Source organism: Peromyscus californicus, unplaced genomic scaffold (genome assembly GCF_007827085.1).
Source record: "Peromyscus californicus insignis strain IS unplaced genomic scaffold, ASM782708v3 Scaffold_9__1_contigs__length_137607984, whole genome shotgun sequence".
NCBI lineage: Eukaryota > Metazoa > Chordata > Mammalia > Rodentia > Cricetidae > Peromyscus > Peromyscus californicus.
In genome coordinates this window covers 130,995,561-131,015,645 of record NW_026294617.1, presented here as the reverse complement: position 1 = coordinate 131,015,645, position 20,085 = coordinate 130,995,561, and the positions used below count along the sequence as shown (strand labels likewise).

Below are 20,085 nucleotides of genomic sequence, written 5' to 3'. Positions count from 1 at the left end.
CCCTCTCCTCAAATAATATTCTTTAGCTAAAACAGAAAAGACCTAACTATAATTGTCCTGGGATGAATGATTTTCTTCTTGGAAAAAAAAAGTTTCCATACCATTGAGGCTACTACTTCAGCATCACCTCACAGTCAGAGCAGAGCAGTGCTGATGTATCCATGGTTGTATTGGTCAGTTAGTTTTAGTTGATAAATTCCTATGGAACACAGAGGCTATTAATAACAGACCCGCTACTTCCTTTTGCGTCTCCCTTGTCCTAAAGTCCTCAACCTGGAATTAAAACTAAGAGGATGCCTTTCATTTTAAAAACTCCCTTGAATGAAATCTGAAATCTAATCTCATTTTCATGAAAGCATTTAGATGGTAAAATATACATTTTCTCTTTGTCAATATGTAATTTTCCAAACTCACTTAAGCTCCAACTGCTAGTAATGAAATGGGACCCAGCTCAAAGGTAGATTAAAGGACAGCCAATTGAAGATGGCAGTAATTTCTGAAGACCCAAAGCTCATCAGAGCATCACATTTACGGAACTGCTTGCCATTAAGGCTTGGGTCACAGATTAAAGCCTAAAGGGCCATCGCTTTCTTATAGAATGAATTAGCTGGTAATATTATTGAAGTATCTAGTCACAGTTTTTTAATATAATGAGGACCATGGAATGCTTAACAAATCAAGTTTAATACGTCTATATTTTTCCTGTCTGTGGGGCACTAGTCATTATTTAACATGCTAACTATTGGGGAAAGCTGTTCATGGAAAGTGCAGTAGTCACATATATATTAGATTGTCTTTACAAAAGCATTTGATGAATCCTCAGCTTGTACCATGCCAATTAGTTCTCTTATATTTTTCCATTCAATTCTTGCAATGATTCACATGGAAAAAAATCTTTCCCAATAGATGACACATAATGACATTGTCCTGGCTGCTGGGCAAATAACTGAATAAAATAATGTTACAGTCTTATCTTTGTGTATGACAACAAACACAGTAACCAAGGGGTCCCTCCCCTCTCCCTCCCTCCCTCCCTCCCTCCCTCCCTGCCTCCCTCCCTCCTTCCTTCCTTCCTTCCTTCCCACCTTCCCACCTCCCCCTTCCTTCTCCTCCTTCCCCTCCTTTATTTTCCTTGCCTTGCCTCTCATTTCCCCATCTTCTTTCCTTTTTTTATTTTTTGGTAACACTAGAGCTCAAACCCAGAGCTTTTCTCATGGTAGGCAAGTACTCGGTCAGCAAGGTACATTCCCCAGCCTCTGGAATCCTTCTATTGTTTAAAGCTATCCCCATTTTGAAAATTGAAATGATGCTGAATGTCATCGTACCTTTTGAAGGAACCAAATCCTTCCAAATGGTAGGAATTTTGTCCCCCATCCAGGTGACATGATAGGAAGAAGATGGCCACACTGATCAGACCTCAGCCTAGGAGACCTTGCTGGATGCACCTGTCCACGCTGAGGTCTTTCTGTAACTCCAAGTGAGGCACACCCTAGGCCATCTCTGTGTATACTACCTTAGAGAAGGGAAGTTTCTTTGTGGTTCCTTTCTTTGCCTGCACACAATTAGCCCCAGAAGAAATGGAATGCAATGCATGACATGACATGTGGATGAGCTAGCAGTCGCCTGGGTGCAGACACGGGTCCTGGTCTTAGGAAGATGACTTCTTCAGTCCAGTTCCCATACCTGCCAGGAGATTCATTCGTTACCTGTCTACTGACAGTACTCTCCTCAGCAGCTCCGTCAGTCTCAAAGGTGCTGCCTCCCAGGAAGAGTGTACTGCTTTGCTTAGTAAGATTCTGTCCTCTGATTGTTCTCACACATTCACGTTTCTGATTTCCTAAGTGAGTATGTTCTGTGAGGATGACCCTCAGTCCCTGGTTGACTTTCAGTATCCAGTGAAGTCTTTTATTTTGTTTTTTCACTTGCCAAATTATTCATTGCAGAAAATAAATTTAATTCTTCATAAATAAGAACACAAGGTTTGTTGTACCCCCGCCCCCACCAACTGGAACAGTCATTTTTGCATTCCTTTTCAGTTTTTTTAATTACTTGTAAGAGTTTACTTAGTAAACAATATGTTTTCAGTTCTTTATTTTAAAAATGTCAAAATAAAAGACCTGAGTAATCTAGACTTGGCAATGGTGTTATTTAAACTTTTTTTTTTGTATTTTTTTTTTTTTTTTGGTTTTTCGAGACAGGGTTTCTCTGTGTAGCTTTGCGCCTTTCCTGGTACTCGCTTTGGAGACCAGGCTGGCCTCGAACTCACAGAGATCCACCTGGCTCTGCCTCCCGAGTGCTGGGATTAAAGGCGTGCGCCACCACTGCCCGGCTTAAACTTTTTTTTTTTTAAATCTGAGATCCATCTTCTAAAGATTTTAATAAAATGTGGCACTAGTTTTTGAAATGCTGATGACTTGTGGTCCATTTGGGAAGGTCTTCCAATATTCCTTACACAGTTGCAACCTCACTAGCTCTTACCTCTCCCCGTAGCCACACCTGTGGTTTCCTCCGTGCTCCGAAATGTTCCCCCTGTACAGACTCTCACTGCAATGCCTGTGACTAGGCAGGACGAGTCCTTCTTTGCTCTAAGCTGCCATATTTTACCAGCACTGGACAGACAGAAACAGGGGAGTTCTTTGAATAGCCATCCTTTTGTCTTGCTGCATGCTGAGCTTTCTTGAGCTCAAGGGATGGTCTTCCTTCTGATTCTGTAACACTGGGCTGAGGAACACATCAGCTTGGATATAAGAAGAGTGAGGCCATGCCAAGCAGAAGGTCCCATGTTTCACTTTTCCGTCTTGGAAATAAAGACCCGGTCGCTCACTGCTGCCTTTCTGGGAGGCTGACATGGACCTTGAGGTGAAGTCTTGGGAGGCATCGTGATCTTCCATAGTAACATAGACTTTTGCCCCAAATCATTGATCAAGATAAGTGCTTTTCAAGGAGGCCAGCAGGACCATCTATCACTGGTTTCCCCATGACAGCCAGGGGGGCGGGGGAGCAGTCCTCAAGAGTGGTTCAGTGAAAACTGTGTTCAAGAGTTACTGTCTAACGGAGCTAGGCTGTGTCAAGAGGCCCTTCAGTCCCTAGTATGTAGGGCTTAAAATAAGACGTAATGTATATGAAGGGGAAAGGAAGTTTATTTTTTAAAGTTTGTGTCTTTCAAAAGCTACATTTTATGATTTATATTTATGTAACTCTTTGAGATTTAGAAGTATAGATGGCATTTAGTCATGGCTGTGGTTTAAAACACACACTTTTTTACCACTGCATGCTCTCTCTGAAGCCAGTTATATCCCTCATCTACCCACTCTCGCTTCTGAGTGCCACTAAACCCACTTTTGTAACTGACTAAAGATATAAGAGCATGGAAGATGTGAGGGGAATCTGTAGGGAATGTAAAAATTAGTCAAGTCAAAGCTAAATGCATGGTATACTGGTGTGCGTGGAGGTATTCAAAGAGAGGTTATCACATATCAAACAAGCACTAAAACACCAGCATAAGCAAGATTCTGTCAGAAAAACTGACTCCGACTGCCGACGAGTTATTTCCAGCTACACTTGCTGTGACATTGGTTGTGTGTCTTAACATGTCTTTGTGGCACACCTCTCTCTTTTGTAACTAGAGGTGATGCTGATCCAACCCCACTAGACTGAGGTAGATCATTGAATCTACTCTGAGAAAAAAGATAAATAAATGATAGGATAAAATGCCCAGCTCCAGGTTTGTTCTTATTAATAAAACCTGTTAAGGTTCATGCTACACTAGATTATAATGGAAATTAAAATTATATGTTGTAAGTGTTCAGAACAGTCCTGACCTGTTAGTGTATTCTCAATAAAATGGGTCCATGGTTTGTCCAGAAAGCCTTTGCAGAGGATGTAGGAAGAAACTGTGAAATTCCTGGAACATACCAACAGCTCAAGAAAAATCAGGGGAGCAGGAAAGTGGGACACATGTTGGAGGAGTCGGGTTGTTGACAATTTCTCAACAGAAAAAACTGGGGAGACGAATTGAGCAACAGAACATCTAAGGCAGTGTATGGATCGTGAGTCTGTGGCTCTGTTGAGTCTATTTTAAAAGAATAAACTTGAAGCCCGTATGGCAGCGCACTTACACACACACACACACACACACACACACACACACACACACACACACACACACATATCTCAGGGCTTGAAAGGTGGAGACAGGAGGGTTAATAATCCAGTCTTGTCTTTGTTTATATAGGGAAGGTCTAGGCAGCCTGGACATGTGAGAGCCTATTCTCCTAAAACATCAACACTAGTGATGACAAAATCAAAATAGGAACCTTGTGGCAAAGGGTGTGTGTGTGTGTGTGTGTTGTGTGTGACACCATGGAGCCCAGTCAGTACCTGAGTTGACTGGGCCAGGACAGAGACATTGCTTCATCAGCAGGACAAACGTGGACCAGAATTTCAAAGCAGAGACTATTCTACGCCAAAACCAAGATGCTTATGGCACACATACCCTTCTTTTGTAGAAAACATAACTTTATTGGATAGAATCTTATTTTCTTTTGTCACTTTCAGTTTTAAACTTTTACCTTCAAGCCACCTAGGAATGTAATAGCCTCATAAACTAAAATTGATTAATTTTACTACTCTCTATTTTAAGAAAATGGAAAATTTAAACTTATTTTTGTTATGAGAGTCCCTGTCTGGAAGTAAGTAGACCAAGAAAACAAGATAATTTTTATATTTTACAGTTATACAAGTAGAAGGGAAAAGAGGAAGCACTGTGTTATCATAGCTCAAGAAAATGTGAGAGAATTGTTTCAACCTGAACTACTGAAAGGTGTGGGCACCTGTAATTGTAATTATCATTATGACTGTAATGTCACTTGTCAAGCCCACTGATGACAAACACTGGGAAGTGTGCTGTATACTGTGGTGGTTTGAATAATGATGGCTTCAGAGGCTCATATGTTCGAATTCTTAGTAATCAGGAATGGACACTACTTGAGAGGGATTAGGAGGTATAGTCCTGTTGGAGTAGATGTGGCCTGGTTGGAGCAAGTGTGTCACTGGGGGAAGGGTTTGAGGGTTCAAAAGATCAAGCCAACCCCAGTGTCTTTCTCTTCCTGCTGCCTGTGGATCTGGATGTAGGACTCTCAGCTACTTTTCCAGCACCATGTCTGCCTGCATGTCGCCATGCTCCCAGCCATGATGACAATGGACTAAACATGATCTCTTTGTTCATCTGTGTAACCCAGTGAGTCAAGTAGGTCTGCTGTCTTCATTTAGCAGTTAGAGAAGTGAGCCTTAGAAAACTTACATTATTTGCCCAAGTCAGCAAGAAAGGTATTATTGGGAATGAAATGGGTTCAAAGAAAGATCTGAACCTAATGTGATTATAGAGTCTGCAGACCTACCCCTCCTGTGCTGACAGCACCCCAAAATCTAAGCATCAAATCTTGTTCTTTTCCAGGCCAAGTTGCTGAAAACTAAGGTTCTCTGGATGTCAGTCCTCAGAGTGTTTGCGTTCACTACACAGTCCTTTGCTGCTGTCTTCTCACGGGGTTTTATAGGCTTATCTAAGTTCCTTCAGCCCAGACAAGCACTGGTAGAGAGTTCCACAGGACAAGCATGTGACTGATGAGACAAGATTTCAAGATGGTGAGAGCCTGAGACCCTTGCTGTGTGTCTTGGGCTTGGTAAATTAACAGTGTCCCTTGCTGAAGCCTCCTCCACAAACTGAGTTCATGTTTGTCCCCGTTACCAGTCCATGACTGACCAACTGCACTTCTCCTTCCTGGGAACAATTTGCAGAAATGCTCCACACAATGGCTTTTTCCTCCCATCCCTGTTTTCTCCTCTATGTAGAGGGAATCTTAGAAGGTCTTATTAATAAAATCAAACCCAGGCAGGTATTGGGGTGAACGCTGGAAAATCAGAGAACCAGAACAAGCCACAGCTAACCTCACCTGGCCAACTTCTCAGCTGGTCTTGTTTCCTCAGACTGGAAGCCTCTGTGTCCTCATATCCGAATGGCTCTCAGCTGAACTGTGCTGCTCGAAAGCCTGAAGCTTAACCAGCTAAAAGCTTCTAATTTCTGGTCCTCAGGCCTTAAATACCTTTCTGCTTTCTACCACTACTCCCTGGGATTAAAGGCTCGCTTTCTGGGATTAAAGGCATGTGTCACTATGCCTGGCCATTTCCAATGTGGCCTTGAACTCACAGAGATCCAGAGGGATTTCTACCTCTGGAGTGCTAGGATTAAAGGTGTGAGTGCCACCATTTTCTAGCCTTTGTATCTAGTGGCTGTTCTGTCTCTGACCCCAGACAAGTTTATTAGGGTGCACAATATTTTGGGGAACACAATACCACCACACCTCTATCCATGTAGAGACACACACTTAATTTTCATATTAAAATTTATATCATGTATGTGTCTGCATAGGTGTGGGTGTCCACAGAAGCCAAAGACCATCAGATTCCCTGGGGCTGGAGTCACAGACAGTTGTAAGATGTCAAGTTAGGGTGCTAGGAATTGAACTCGTCCCCTGGGAGATCATGGGTACTAGGAATTGAACTCAGTCCCCTGGGAGAACAATGGGTATTAGGAATTGAACTTGGTTCCCTGGGAGAGCAATGGGTGCTAGGAATTGAACTGGGTCCTAGGGGAGAACAATGGGTGCTAGGAATTGAACTTGGTCCCCTGGGAGAGCAATGGGTGCTAGGAATTGAACTCAGTCCCCTGGGAGAACAAGCTAGGAATTGAACTGGGTCCTGGGGGAGAACAATGGGTGCTCTTATCTCTGACTCATCTCCACCAGGATTTTCACTTTCCAACAACCAAACCACAAAGATAGGCTCACAGCTCAAATGCTGGATCCGAGTTTACAACGAAAGCAGCGATTTTCTGATGTGACTCTTTGAGATGTCTGCAGTATCACTGGCCTTCTTCACTGGACAGAAGTTTCGTTAGTCTTGCTCCACAGCCGTCTGAGTGGCATCTGTCTGCGCTGTAAAACAGAGCTCATCTGGGGTTTAACACGGTTTGGGGAAACGGCATCGGCTGTGGATGTGTCTCTGTGCAGCCAACTGAAAGCCCATCCGACCCTTTCCCTCTGTTCCTATCAACAGATCTGCTCTTTACTGGGAATCCTGAGATTTGCACACAGTCCAGCATCGGTCTCATACCACCAAGCAATGTGTCTGACTCAGGGTCACCTTGACACTGTCCTTTCTGTGACCTCCCTTTGGAATTTTACCCGCACGAACTGACTGGCAATCAGAATCTGTAGTTCTTCAACTGAATTTAAGATTCAGAAATCAGTCAGAACAACTTGGCTGTTCCTCCTCCATCAGACTCCTGCTGAATTCAGCCTTCATTTTCTTCACACCTATGACTGATAAGGGAGATCAAAATGTTCTCCTACTGTGTGGACTTTTACTATTTCTCTTCAAATTACTGGCTTTCTGTGGCTGCCTTCTGCGATCGCTGACATGTATACTATCATAATTATGATTACTCAAAATTTCTCTTTCTTGATGTTCCCCATTTGGAAGACAGAATGAGACTTGATGCCACTGGCTTTGGCTTCATTCTGGCACATTTACTGAAAAACACTTTAATTATAAGATCCAAGTATCTTGGCCAGACCCAAGCCAACAGCATACCTGTCATTGTTCATTCATACAGTTGCTGGGACAAAGAATGGCAGTGGCCTCCAGCTTGACTGAGATGGGAAGCCTTATCAGATCATCCGGCCTATGGTTGGGAGGTGTCTGCCTCCAACCCATGGAATCCTGTGGGGCATGTGGCAGGGTTTCCAGAAGTGTTCAAAGACAGAGGGACCGCAGCCCCCATAATTCCTGTGTACTTTTCCCACTCCTCTCAGGAATCCACACACCAAAAGGATTGGGTTTGCATTTCAGTAGCTTTGGCTATAAAGCAAGTGGAGAATGGAATTTTATTTCCTTGAACTTTTTAATTATTTGCCTTTAAGTTACTTTATACTTTCTTTCTTTTTTTTTTTTTTTTTTTTTTTTTTTTTTTTTTTTTTTTTAAGCCAGGGTAGTATAGTAGAAACTAGCCATCTAGGAGGCTGGGGGATAGCTCAGAGGGAGAGAACATACTGAGGGCAAGCACTTTAAGCCCCAGTAACCAGTGTAAGTGCTGGCAGGGTGTCATAGCCAACCTTTAATACTAGTGCTCAGGGGACTATGACAGGAGTCACAGGAGAGAGCTGATTAGCGAGACTAGTTGACTTGTACTCTGGGATCAAGCAAGAGACCTCGGCTCAGCATTTGGAGTGGAGAACAATCAAAGGAGACGCCAAACATCAACATATACTTCCACACATATGTACACACCCGTGACCCCTCCATACACTGGAAAACACACTCACACACAACCTATTCTTGCTGTGTGTATCATAAAGGACGCACATTCCCACCCCAGGGAGGTGGGAGAGCACATCTTACATAACTAGTGTTTATTTTGCTCTCTAGGGTCTCTGGATGGCATCAAAGGCAGCTTGGTATCTTATGCATATAGAAGTGCAGAAAATGTCATTTTCAACTATTTTGAACACAGACTTTCATCAGTTGTGGGGACCAGCAGTTTGGGTAACTGGGACCGAACTACCTCTTGTAGAATCAGAGAAAAGGGGGTTGGCACTTCCCAGAGGAGAGTCATCCCCACAGATCCCCCTTTGGAGTCAACAGACAGCTACTGGCATGGTATCCTAGCTTCAGAATTGATCTCTCCAAAACTGGACCCAGTTATAGACTATTGAGTTAGGTTATAAGGCATTTTGAGATTTTTTAATTTTCTGCAGTCAATGTCTAGGAGGAGGGTTGTATGTTGTAAACATGGTCCTGAATCCTTCTGGAGAGTGCTTCACTTGTTTCCCCATCTTGACAGTTTTCACATGCTGCTCACTCTGGCCCCAGCACTGTGGGTAGCTACAGGCCTGGTAGGGGGCAAGTTCATGAGACACTGTGAAGACATGAGTACAACTTGGTTTAGTTTTGTCCTCGCAGACAGTTTACAGGTGAGAACTAAGCATGGAGACAGTAGCTCGCCAGAAGGCGAACTGATGTTCCCTTAGCATCCTCAGTGCCTGGGATGCCCTCAGATGGCACACAGTCCTGAGCATCCTCAGTGCCTGGGATGCCCTCAGATGGCACACAGTCCTGAGCATCCTCGGTGCCTGGGGTGTGCCCTGATGGCACACGGTCCTGAGCGTCCTCAGTGCCTGGGATGCCCTCAGATGGCACACGGTCCTGAGCATCCTCGGTGCCTGGGGTGTGCCCCGATGGCACACGGTCCTGAGCGTCCTCAGTGCCTGGGATGCCCTCAGATGGCACACAGTCCTGAGCGTCCTCAGTGCCTGGGATGCCCTCAGATGGCACACAGTCCTGAGCGTCCTCGGTGCCTGGGATGCCCTCAGATGGCACACAGTCCTGAGCGTCCTCAGTGCCTGGGATGCCCTCAGATGGCACACGGTCCTGAGCATTCTCGGTGCCTGGGGTGTGCCCCGATGGCACACGGTCCTGAGCATCCTCAGTGCCTGGGATGCCCTCAGATGGCACACAGTCCTGAGCATCCTCGGTGCCTGGGGTGTGCCCCAATGGCACAGACTGTTGACACATGGACCAGTGTCAGGACTCTGGTCAAGAGCCTCGTTGTTTGTTGTTCTCTGCTTCCCACCCTTGCTTTCCTCTGGAGAGGTGAACCAGTGACCATCACACTGACAACAGAGCACCTTCCAGATGTCTTGTACACAGCTCACAAATTGGACCCAGAAAAGACAACCTTCCTGTCATTATCGGGACCCAAAACTCACTCTGGACTCTCTGTCTCCTCTAACTTGGAAGACTCTGGTCATCAAACTTCAGATTTTAAAATGTTCTTGTGTGTGTGTGTGTGTGTGTGTGTGTGTGTGTGTGTGTGTGTGTGTGTGTGTATGTATGAGTGTTTTGCATACACACACATACTCACACACCCTGTATATGCAATGCCCAATGGGATGAAAGGAGAACATTGGATCCCCTCCCCCCATAACTGGAGTACTAGAGTCATGGACACTTGTGAGCTGCCATGTGGCTTCCGGGAACTAAACATAGGTCCTCTGCAAGAACAGCAAGTGCTCTTAACTGCTAAGCCATCTCTCCAGCCCCTCAAGAAATTCTTAAGGAAGGATCTTGTCATTTGTCTACTGTGTTCATCCTAAGCCTATGAGAGTATGAATCATGAGTCCTGATTCACCTTGAACACTCACTGTTGACTCGGAACCTAGAGAGTACGGAGCTGTGAGGTAGGTCTGTTAGTGAAAGACTTGCCGTGTGATCAAACATGAGGTCCTATGTTCCATCCCTGGAACACCCCTTTACAAGAGAGCTGGGCATGGTGACCCACATTTAAATCTCAGGGCTGGTGAGGCAGAGATAGGTAGATCTCCTCAAGTCAGTGATAGACCTTTCCTTGAAAAGAAATTAAAAATGGAAAGAAGGAAGGGGGAGGGAGGGAGGCTTGGGTGATACAGTTGAGATAATCTGGCCTCCACATACATGCACATACCTGTGCACATGCATGCACACACGGAATTCTCATCCACTGTATATGAGTATAATAAGAAAATGACACTACATGCTGTATCTTGATGGCCGCTTTGATCTTCTTCCCTTTTAGATACAGAAAGTTCTGATACGCTATTTGATGTCTGCGATATCATATTGTGTTGGTTATATCAAAACTTCTCTAGTCCTGTATTACAGGACACCATGAAGTTCCTTATTAAATCAACTTCCACTTTTTAAAGTGAAAACCATGCGCAAACCTTCAGTTTTGTTTATAAATAGCAGCTTCTGCCACTCGCTGCCCTTCCAGACACAGCCACTTCTCAGGTCTTTGACTTTGGTGTCTCAATTTTAGATTTTATCTGTGAGATTTCTTGGATGGCATTTGAGAATTTATCTCTTTCATGCCTTTGCATACACCTCCCATCTCTCCAGTATAGCTTTATCACAGTTTTTTTGTAAAGCACATGGTCAGTGTTTAACTATGTAAATATAGTTCACTGAAAAGATAAACAACAGGCTGTGGTTATCCTCATTTCTCTGAAGACCTTAAGGGTGAATTTATTTTTTTTAATATACTGCATTCTTTTATATCAGATCTAGGTTCACAGACATACTGAGAGGTGGGAAGAGGCTGGGCTGGGATTAATCCTGAGCATTGAAGAAAAAGAGAGAAAGGGAGGGAGGGAGGGAGGGAGAGAGAGATCCCCCATATGCACTGTGATGGTTGGCTTTAACTATCAACTTGACACAATCTGAAGTCCCCTGGGAAGAGAGTCTCAGTGAGGGACTGGGACTGTCTAGAGTAGCGGTTCTCAACCTTCCTAATGCTGTGACCCTTTAATGTAGTTCCTCATGTTGTGGTGACCCCAGCATAACATTATTTTTATTACTACTTCATAACTGTGATTTGTTCTTGTTATGAGTGTAATACAAATATCGGTGCTTTCCTATGGTCTTAGGTAACCCCTGTGAGAGGGTTGTTCAACTCCCAAAGGCATTGCGGCCCATTGGTCTAGAGCACATTGGCCTGTGCGCATGTCTGTGGGGTTTTATCTTGGTTGTATTGTTTGGTGGTGAAGAACCAGCCTGACTGTGGGTGCTAGGATTTCCTTGCTTTGGGTCCTCAGTTGTGCAAGTAGAGAGAAAGCAAGCTGAGCGGTAAGCACACATGTTTTCATTCTCTGTCTGCCCTTGACCATGGATGTGAGCAGCTGCTCAGGTTCCTGCCTTGACTTCCCTGCAATGATGGACTGTAACCTGGAATTCCGAGCCAAAGAAACTCTTTCTCCCCTAGAATTGCTTTTGTCAGGGTGTCTTATCACAGCACCAGAAGTGAGATTTGGGCACGGCCCCTCTATCCACCCTTCTGTAGAATGACTCTCTAGCTTAAGGCCTTGGTTACAACCAATGAACCCACACTGACACCATTATTACACAAAGTCCAGAGAAGACATTAGTGTTCATACAACTCTAGTGAGGTTGTGCATTCTGTGGGTTCAGGCAAAGTCATCTTGGCATATGTCCCTCATTATGCCATCATGAAGCATAGGCTCACTGCTCTATAATCTTCTCTATAGTTATGGATTGTAGTCTATAATCCATGCTCATCCAGCCCTCCTTAAAAAGTGTTTGCAACCACAGATCAATAATGTCTCTGTAGTTTTGCCTTTTCTATAAAGTCATGTTGGAATCATGCACTATGAAGCCTTTTCAGCCTGGCTCCCTCCACTTCCACTGTGAGTTTCCTGTTCCTCCACATTCTCCTCAGTGCTGAGTAATATTCCATGGCCTGGCTGGAGTCCACATTGTGCTCATCTGTCCGCCTGCTGAAGGCCTCTCGTTTGTTTCAGGGTTGCTGCATCTGTGAACTTCATAGCAGTTGTCCATGGCTGGAGCACTGTGTGGTCACTTTGTGTGGATCATAAGCCTTGCTGGTCCCCAGCCCACCAGCGTGTGCAGCTCCTGTTGGGCTGTCAGTCATTCTCACCATCCCTGTGCAGTGGTGCCTCGTGGTGTTTTCATTTGCAGTTCCCCAGGGATTGACTGTGAGTGCTTTTCATATGCTTATACACCATCTGGGTAACTGCTTTGTTGTGCATTTCCAGTGAACTCCTTTGCCCATTTTAAACGTTTATTCCTTTCCTCATTATTGAATTTTAAAAGTTCTTTGAATATTTTAGATAATAGTCTTTGATCGGGTGTCTCTAAAAAAACTTGTGTTGTTAAGGTATGATTGACATACATGGATAAACCTTTTGTAAATATTGTCTTACAGTCTCTGGCTTATCCCCCCTTGTTTCCTTTTTTGGTAACGTCTATTGTAGAACAGCAGTTTTTCTTTTAATAGTTATTAACCACATAAGGGCCACAGCTTTGGTGTTGCAGGGCCATCCTGAATCATCTGGACCTTTCTCTTAACTTCTCAGACTTTTGTTATTTTCAGTTTAGATTTAAATCTGTGGTCCATGTTGAGTTAATTTTGGGAAAGACCTTTTCGGTTTAGTTTTTATGTGAGTGTCCACTTGTTCCAGAGATGTTTGCTGGAAAGACCCTTCTTGTTCCACTGTAGGCTGGTGTTTTCACAGACCAGCTGACTGTGTTTATCTGTCTCTGAGCTCTCTGTTCTGTTCCACCGATGCCTTCATCGTTCCTTTATCAGGGTCAGAAGTGAGGAAATGGCTGTGGGTTCTCTCAGTTCAATAGCTGAATTGGCTTCCTGGGTTTTTGACTCTGCAGTTGATGTTAGAATCAATGCTGTGGATGTAGCTCAGTGATAGAGCACTTGTCTGTAACATATATAAGGCTTTGGATTTGGTCTCCACCACTGGAAATTAATTATCTAATTATAAATCTATTTGTTAGTATCTATAAAATAGGGATTACATGGATGAAGGGTCTAAGCACAGGACTTACTTTCTCTCTTGTCAGAGTTCTGTGGTTTTCCTCTGACAGCTTTTTAGCGATGTGTTGATGTCCCCACAGTCTCTAGCATTTGAACGTTTGGTCCCCAGTTGGTGGAACTGTTTGGAAGGTTTAGGAGGTGTGGCCTTGTGGGAGGAGCTGTATGGCGGCAGATGTGCTTTGAGAGTGTAAAGCCTGGCGCCATTTCAAGTCTGCTCTGTTTGTGCTGCTGTTCAAGCTGTAAGCATCCAGCTTCCTGCTCCTGCTGCCAGGCCTTAACTTCCATCGTCATGGACTCTCACCCTCTGGAACCCTAAGCCCAAGTAAACTCTTTCATCTGTAAGTTGCCTTGGTCATAGTGTTTTATCACAACAATTAGAAAGTAACCGACAAGACACCAATCTGTTAGATTTATGCTTAAGGATTCCCTTTCCTGGGTTGTAACAGCAAACATTTAAGAAAGCTGTAGTGTATTTTTTATTTTAAATTCAATTTGCTTCTGGAGTAGAGAAATGGCAGGTTTTGGCACACTGACTCTATCCTGAACCATTGCTGTGACCTTTTGTTAATTCCCGGATTTTTTTTTCTCATCAATTCAGTTTTCTATATAGACAATCATGGCCTCTGTGAACAAAGGCAATTCTCATTTTTTCTTGTTTCTTATTTTCATGCATATGTGGTGTGTGCATGTGTGTATATGCAGGTTTGCATGCATGTGGACACCTGTGCACACACATGCACATGTGGAGGCCTGAGGTTGACATCCAGAATCATCTTCCATTGATTTTCCAACTTATTCATTGGGGGAGGGGAGGTTCTTCCAGTTAAACTCAGATCTCACTGATGACAGCTTGCTCTGGAGATGGGCTTCAGGGCTGGAATCACAGGCAGGCTGCCACACCCACCCAGCATTTACATGGGTTCTGGGGATTGTAGCTAGAGTTTTCCTGCCTGACCCACAGTCAGAACAAATCTCTGTCACCTGCCAATCCCACAGCAGCTCAGATCCGACCAAGTAAACACAGAGACTTATATTGGTTACAAACTGTATGGCCGTGGCAGGCTTCTTGCTAACTGTTCTTACAGCTTAAATTAATCCATTTCCATTAATCTATACCTTGCCACATGGCTCGTGGCTTACCGGCATCTTCACATGCTGTTTCTCATCATGGCGGCTGACAGTGTCTCTCTGACTCAGCCTTCCACTTCCCAGCTTTATTCTCCTCCTTGTCCCGCCTACACTTCCTGCCTAGCCAATGGCCAATCAGTGTTTTATTTATTGACCAATCAGCAACACATTTGCCATACAGAACATCCCACAGCAGGGGATCCTAACTCTGGTCAAGTCTCTAGACTGAGCAGTCACCTCACTCCAGTTCTGTCTTCTCCTCTTTGATCTGTATACCTTTATTTTCTTGAGCTATTAGGTAGGAATTCCAACGTGGTATTCAACAGCAGACAGTAAACAGCCTTGCCTTGTTATTGATCACAGCTGGAAAGCTGTTTTCTCACCGTTAAGTTTGATTCTAGCTTTGTTTTCTTTGTGTGGATTCTCTGTATCACACTGAGGAAGTTCCCTGATAGTTGTAGTTTGTTGAGGGTTCAGCTTTACCTGAGTCGTTTTCTTAATAGTCGTCAACAGGACAGGCTTTCTAGCATCTTCCCCTCACATTCAAGCATGTCAGACCTGCCTGGCCACATGGATCCTTAGTCCTTAGACATTCTCATCACCTGCTTGTTTGGGGTTTGTAACTCATGGGGTCTTGTCTTCCTTTTTCTTAGTTTTCATGCATTCTGTCAGGTGGCATCATCCAGAGGAGGTCTAAGACTCAGTAAGCAAGAAGGTTAAGGTTTTTGAGATTTTGTCTGGAAAAAAAAAATCTCCACACTTTACCTTCATAAGAATGGTTTGCCACAAGAACTGGGGATGTAGCTCCATGGGTAGAGTGCTTGCCTTTCATGCTCAAAGGGCCATAAAACTGGGCATAGTAGCACACACCTCCTAGCTCCTAGAATGTGGAGACAGGAGGACATCCTTGGCTACATAGTGAATTTAAGGTCAGCCTGGGCTACATGAGATCCCGTCTGAATTTTTTTAAAATTATTTTTAAAAGAATGGTTCACTATAGAGTGTAAATGAAAAACCATTTGCCACAGAATTCTGTCAATGTTTATTGTTTTCTAGTAGTATGATTTGATATATTCTTTATTGCTTTGTATCTGACATGCTTTTTTTCTTTTTGAGTCTTTGGAAACTCTGGGAAATTTATGTCCCTAGAGATACGATATTTAAATGAAGTCTTCTCAAGAGTGGCTTTTTAATTTGTTGTAGCAAGCTTCGATGAGTGGTCTGAATGTAGAAACTCCAACTTGTTTGTAAGTCTAGAGAAGTTTTCGTGAGTGGTTTCTCCAATAACTTCCCTCCTGTCCACCCTCCATTTTCTTCTGGAATGTCTGTTGAGTCTCTGTGGTTTTATTCGATATTGATTTCTTCTATACATTTCTGTTCTTTCTTCTCTTTCCCTTATTATCCTATTTTCTGGTGATTTACTTAAATGTATCTTGTAGTTACTACATTCCTGCCATTCAGCTGCTAATCTTTTCAAGGGTCCTTTGGTAGCATCCTCTGCTTCTGGTTCACAGCGGTCCACCCCATTCTGTGGTGCTGTCTCCTGTACACATTAAGCACATCGATCATTATCTGTGCTTTTCTTGTTTTGTGTGTATTCTGATTTGGTGTCTTCTGATGTTGTTCATATTTAGGAATAAAACCAAAGCTGACTCAGTTGTGTTCTTTGGGGGTGGGGCTCACTGCTTCTGGGTTTTGCTTGCTCAGCTGTTTCAGAGACCTCATGACTTACTTTACCTAGAACTTACTCTAGGGAGACATTGGATTTCCTCAGACAGTACCTGGTCTCTTACTGAGGGGCTAACCCTTGATAGTAAGAACAAAGGACCCTGCTAGCCAGTTGCAGACGGGAGGGGCTGGACTGCAAACTGTCCCCTTCATTTGTTGCTCTTGTGCTCACTGTTCCCTCCGTTTCCACCGTGCTTGAAGAGCCCCGCCCCCTCCTGTCTCTTGGGAAGGAGTGCACCTGTAGGGCTCTTCTAGCAGGACCAGCTTTGGTGCCTCACCCCCTTTCTGCCCAGAATCTTGTGTTGCCTTTTAGGGTAACGTAGCCTTTTGTCTGGTTATTGCTACACCATAAGAGAAACCCCCAAATTTCCCAAGTCTCATTGTCCTGGCCTGTGACATCCCAGCATGCACAGGAGCCCTGTAAGTGTGGAGTGAAATGCTCATTACCTCTCTGGGACAGCCTGAAGTATACTGCTCTGTTTTTAAGTGGGACATTTGTGCTTCTCTACCTGTGTGTCCAGTGCCACAGGTCCCTGTACTCTTCCGCAGTGTATGGCCCACATCCATGTCTAGTTACTTTGCCTCTAGGCAGAGGAAACCGAACTTGTCTCTGAGGAGTCTGAAGTCTAAGAGGAAATATTTTAAGCTGTGTATAATCACATGACCTTACACCTTGCTCCATAATTTGTCTGTTTTAATAACCTTTCCATCTCTTATCATGGAACACAGATGGCGGTTCAAGATAACATACTTTATTTTTTTCCCTGAAACTTTAAGACCTCCCAGCACGTTTGTGAATATGCCTGTGGGGTCATGTACTTTGCTTCCATAACCCAAAGGTTGATGTCTGAGAGGTTTGGCTCCTGCTTTTAAACTTGGGTCCAGAATGGTCTTGCAAATTAGAAGTGTCTTTGGGCAATAAGGTATCGTGGCTTAAAATACAGAGGAATATGGGGAGAGAATTGTGGCTGCGGAGAAGAGGAGTTCAGTACAGGTATGAAAATGCTCACTTCCTACTGTTGCACAGAATAGGAATCGGGAGGCAGTGGGGAAGAGATGATGCTCCTCTCCATAACACTGTGGAGCAGAAAACACAGGTGTGGCCACTCAGACCTCAGGTCTGACATCTGTGGTACACCAATGTCGATTTTGCCTTCTGTGGCCTCGCTGTAAGGAGCAGGGTTCCAGGTTCATCACCAGGACAACTGTCCATTTCTCTCATACTTCAGCACTGTGGGAAAGGCTGATTTCCTTGTTCTTCCTCTTTCTCATTCTCTATGTTCTTGCTTAGCAAAGAGTTTGAAACATGTCTCTAGAGCACTTTCAAACATGCTACTACCCATGTGCTTTCCTCAGATCCGTATGGAATGGCAGGAGCTGCCACCTTGTGTGCGTATATGTGTGCACACCCGTGTGTGCTAAAATATAAATGACACACAGTTTGCCACTTCAGAATGTGCTATTTGATGCTCTGTAGTACATTTACAACATTGGGTAGTCTTTACTGTCATCTGATTTCAGAGTATTTTTATCACCCAAAAGATTATGCTATACCCATTAAATGACAATTCCCCAATTTATCTTCCCTCAAGGCCCTTTCATAATGCACTTTCTGTCTCTACATAGTTGTCTATTGTGAATATTTCAGCTCTACACTGACTCAAAGGCTGCCTTTGAGTGTGTGTGAACTTTCTGTTCTCATTTTTCACAGCATCCTGTTTACAAAACTGAGGCATGTTTGTGCACACATCAGTACTTCATTCCTTTTCACAGCTGGATAGTACTCCACGGTATAGATATACCACAGTCTCTTCACGCATCAGTTGCATGGTGTTTGAGGCTTGTTTTGGACTGTTGTGAAGGGTGCTGCTATAAGCACCCTTCTACCCCTTCATGCTGGAACAGCTGCGTTCAGTTCATCTGTCTGTACATCCAGGAGCAGGAACAGTGGGTCCTCTTAATTCTCTGTGTGATTGACTGAGAAAGCATCAGTCTGTTTCCTACCATGATTAAAACATTTTAGAGTCCTACCAGCAAGGTGTGGAGGTTGCGTTTTCCCACATCCTTGCACCATATGGTATTTTTCAGTTTTGCTGATTTTTAACAGCTACCTTATACAGGATCTCACTGTGGTTTTCTTCCTCCTTCCCTTAATTACTAGTGATAGCGGGGTTTGTTTTTTCATCCAATTATTTACCAGTTACGTCTTCTATGGAGAAGGTGTCAGGTCATTTGCTCATTTAATATTTGGTTAGTGGTGTCATAGTGTTTTAAACATACAACTTTGGGTGAAAAAGAAGTGACTGGTGGCTGCTTTGTTAGAACTCACGCAACCTGGAGAGTCCCAAGGGCAGGCTTTGCTGGGTTCTCCTCTCACAGAGAGGCCCTTCCTCATTTCATTCCCTTTGATCATCGGTCCTCTGGCTTCACACTTCAGGAGACAAGGCAGCCTTTGAGTCAGTGTAGAGCTGAGCCTCGTTATTGCATCTGAGAATCCTCTTCTCTGTGGGTTTCTAGAAGTCAGCGGTGCCATCAAAGACCATTGCCAACCCGCCCTGACTTCATTTTTCCCCATTTGCATCAGCAATTGCTTTAAGCAGGAAGGCGATTATAAGCCAAACTGGCAGCCAGTTATCTATCATTTATTTGATTTAATGCATAGAAATGGATGTCTTTTAAAGAGCCTTTGCTTTTCTCCTCCACATCCCCTTCCAAAAGCATTCTCAATGGAAACATTTAGTTGATAATGGGGATGGATCTTTTCATGGCCGATGGCTAGGTAGAGAGCTTGGGATGTCTGCATTTGTTCAAACCTTTTGAGTAAGCATGCAGGAGGGAAATGGTGGAGGGCATGCGGTGGCTGAGTTAGGCTTCTCTAGACTGTAGGAGAGGTGAGTGGGGATGATATTTGTGATAGTCTTATTTTATTAATGGAAGTCCATAGTATGAAAAATATCTGACGTGGGAGAACTGGAGGCAGAAATCCTGGGAGTTGAGATCAGGCATCATTTAATCTAACTCTGCTTTATTCTCTTCAGCAGAAAATGGTTCTTTACGGTGCCCCACATCTAAGAGCAGTTCATAACCTCTAGTGAGTCCTCTCCCTAGTCAGAACCCATGGTGATGGGCATCAGTTATCCTTTGTATCTTGGTACAACTTTAGGAAGCTGTGCTTCAGATTGAAGTAGTTTTTCCCTCCGTGCTTGCCCTTGGCAGACTTGGGAACTCTGCAGGCCTCCCCCCTTGTATTATATTTCATCTCTAATTAATCATGCCCTCAAGCCTCAAAAACATCACAATATTTAAGAACACAATTAAGCATTTCCAAAGTCAGCATTGATACTTCAGAGAAGACGGTTCAGAACACAGAAACTGCATGCTGGGCCCTGAACACTGCTTTCTTCTCTGAAGATCCCAAGCTGAGGTTTCCATCTCCACGGGGACATCAGCAGGGCATGTGTGCGGAGCTCAGGGTGACTAGCCTCAAAGAGGCTTGTAATCTTGGGTGTTAGTTTGCACGAGAGTGCTTGCTACCGACTCAGCAGATAAGGGCAGAACTGCATCCTGGGAGCCCTCCTACCACACACACCTATTTTTACCTCTGCACCCTGTGCACACCTCTGCAGCAGCTGCGCCTTCAGTCCAGGGACCTCTCATAGCTGTCTGTATCCCCCAGACTGCAGCTTCTATGAACCCCAGTGTCTTCAAGACACAACACGGGGCAGAGCCCCGACATCTGTGGAGTGGGGAGAGGCAAAGAACGCCAG

At 44.2% G+C, this 20,085-nt stretch overlaps 1 protein-coding gene across 11 annotated transcripts in view; it reads left to right on the top strand.

Annotated features, from left to right (window-relative positions):
* The window catches only part of St6galnac3 (ST6 N-acetylgalactosaminide alpha-2,6-sialyltransferase 3), a 612,241-nt gene that overhangs the window by 335,250 nt on the left and 256,906 nt on the right, over positions 1 to 20,085 (top strand). Inside the window, exon 4 of one of the 11 annotated variants that reach the window (XM_052731500.1) lies at positions 5,456 to 7,901. The exons of the other annotated variants lie outside the window; for them this stretch is intronic. Within the exon in view, the coding sequence (XP_052587460.1) occupies positions 5,456 to 5,468 (13 nt within the window). The 3' untranslated portion in view covers positions 5,469 to 7,901. Of the gene's footprint in view, positions 1 to 5,455; positions 7,902 to 20,085 lie in introns of those variants that run through there. 11 annotated transcript variants of the gene reach the window in all.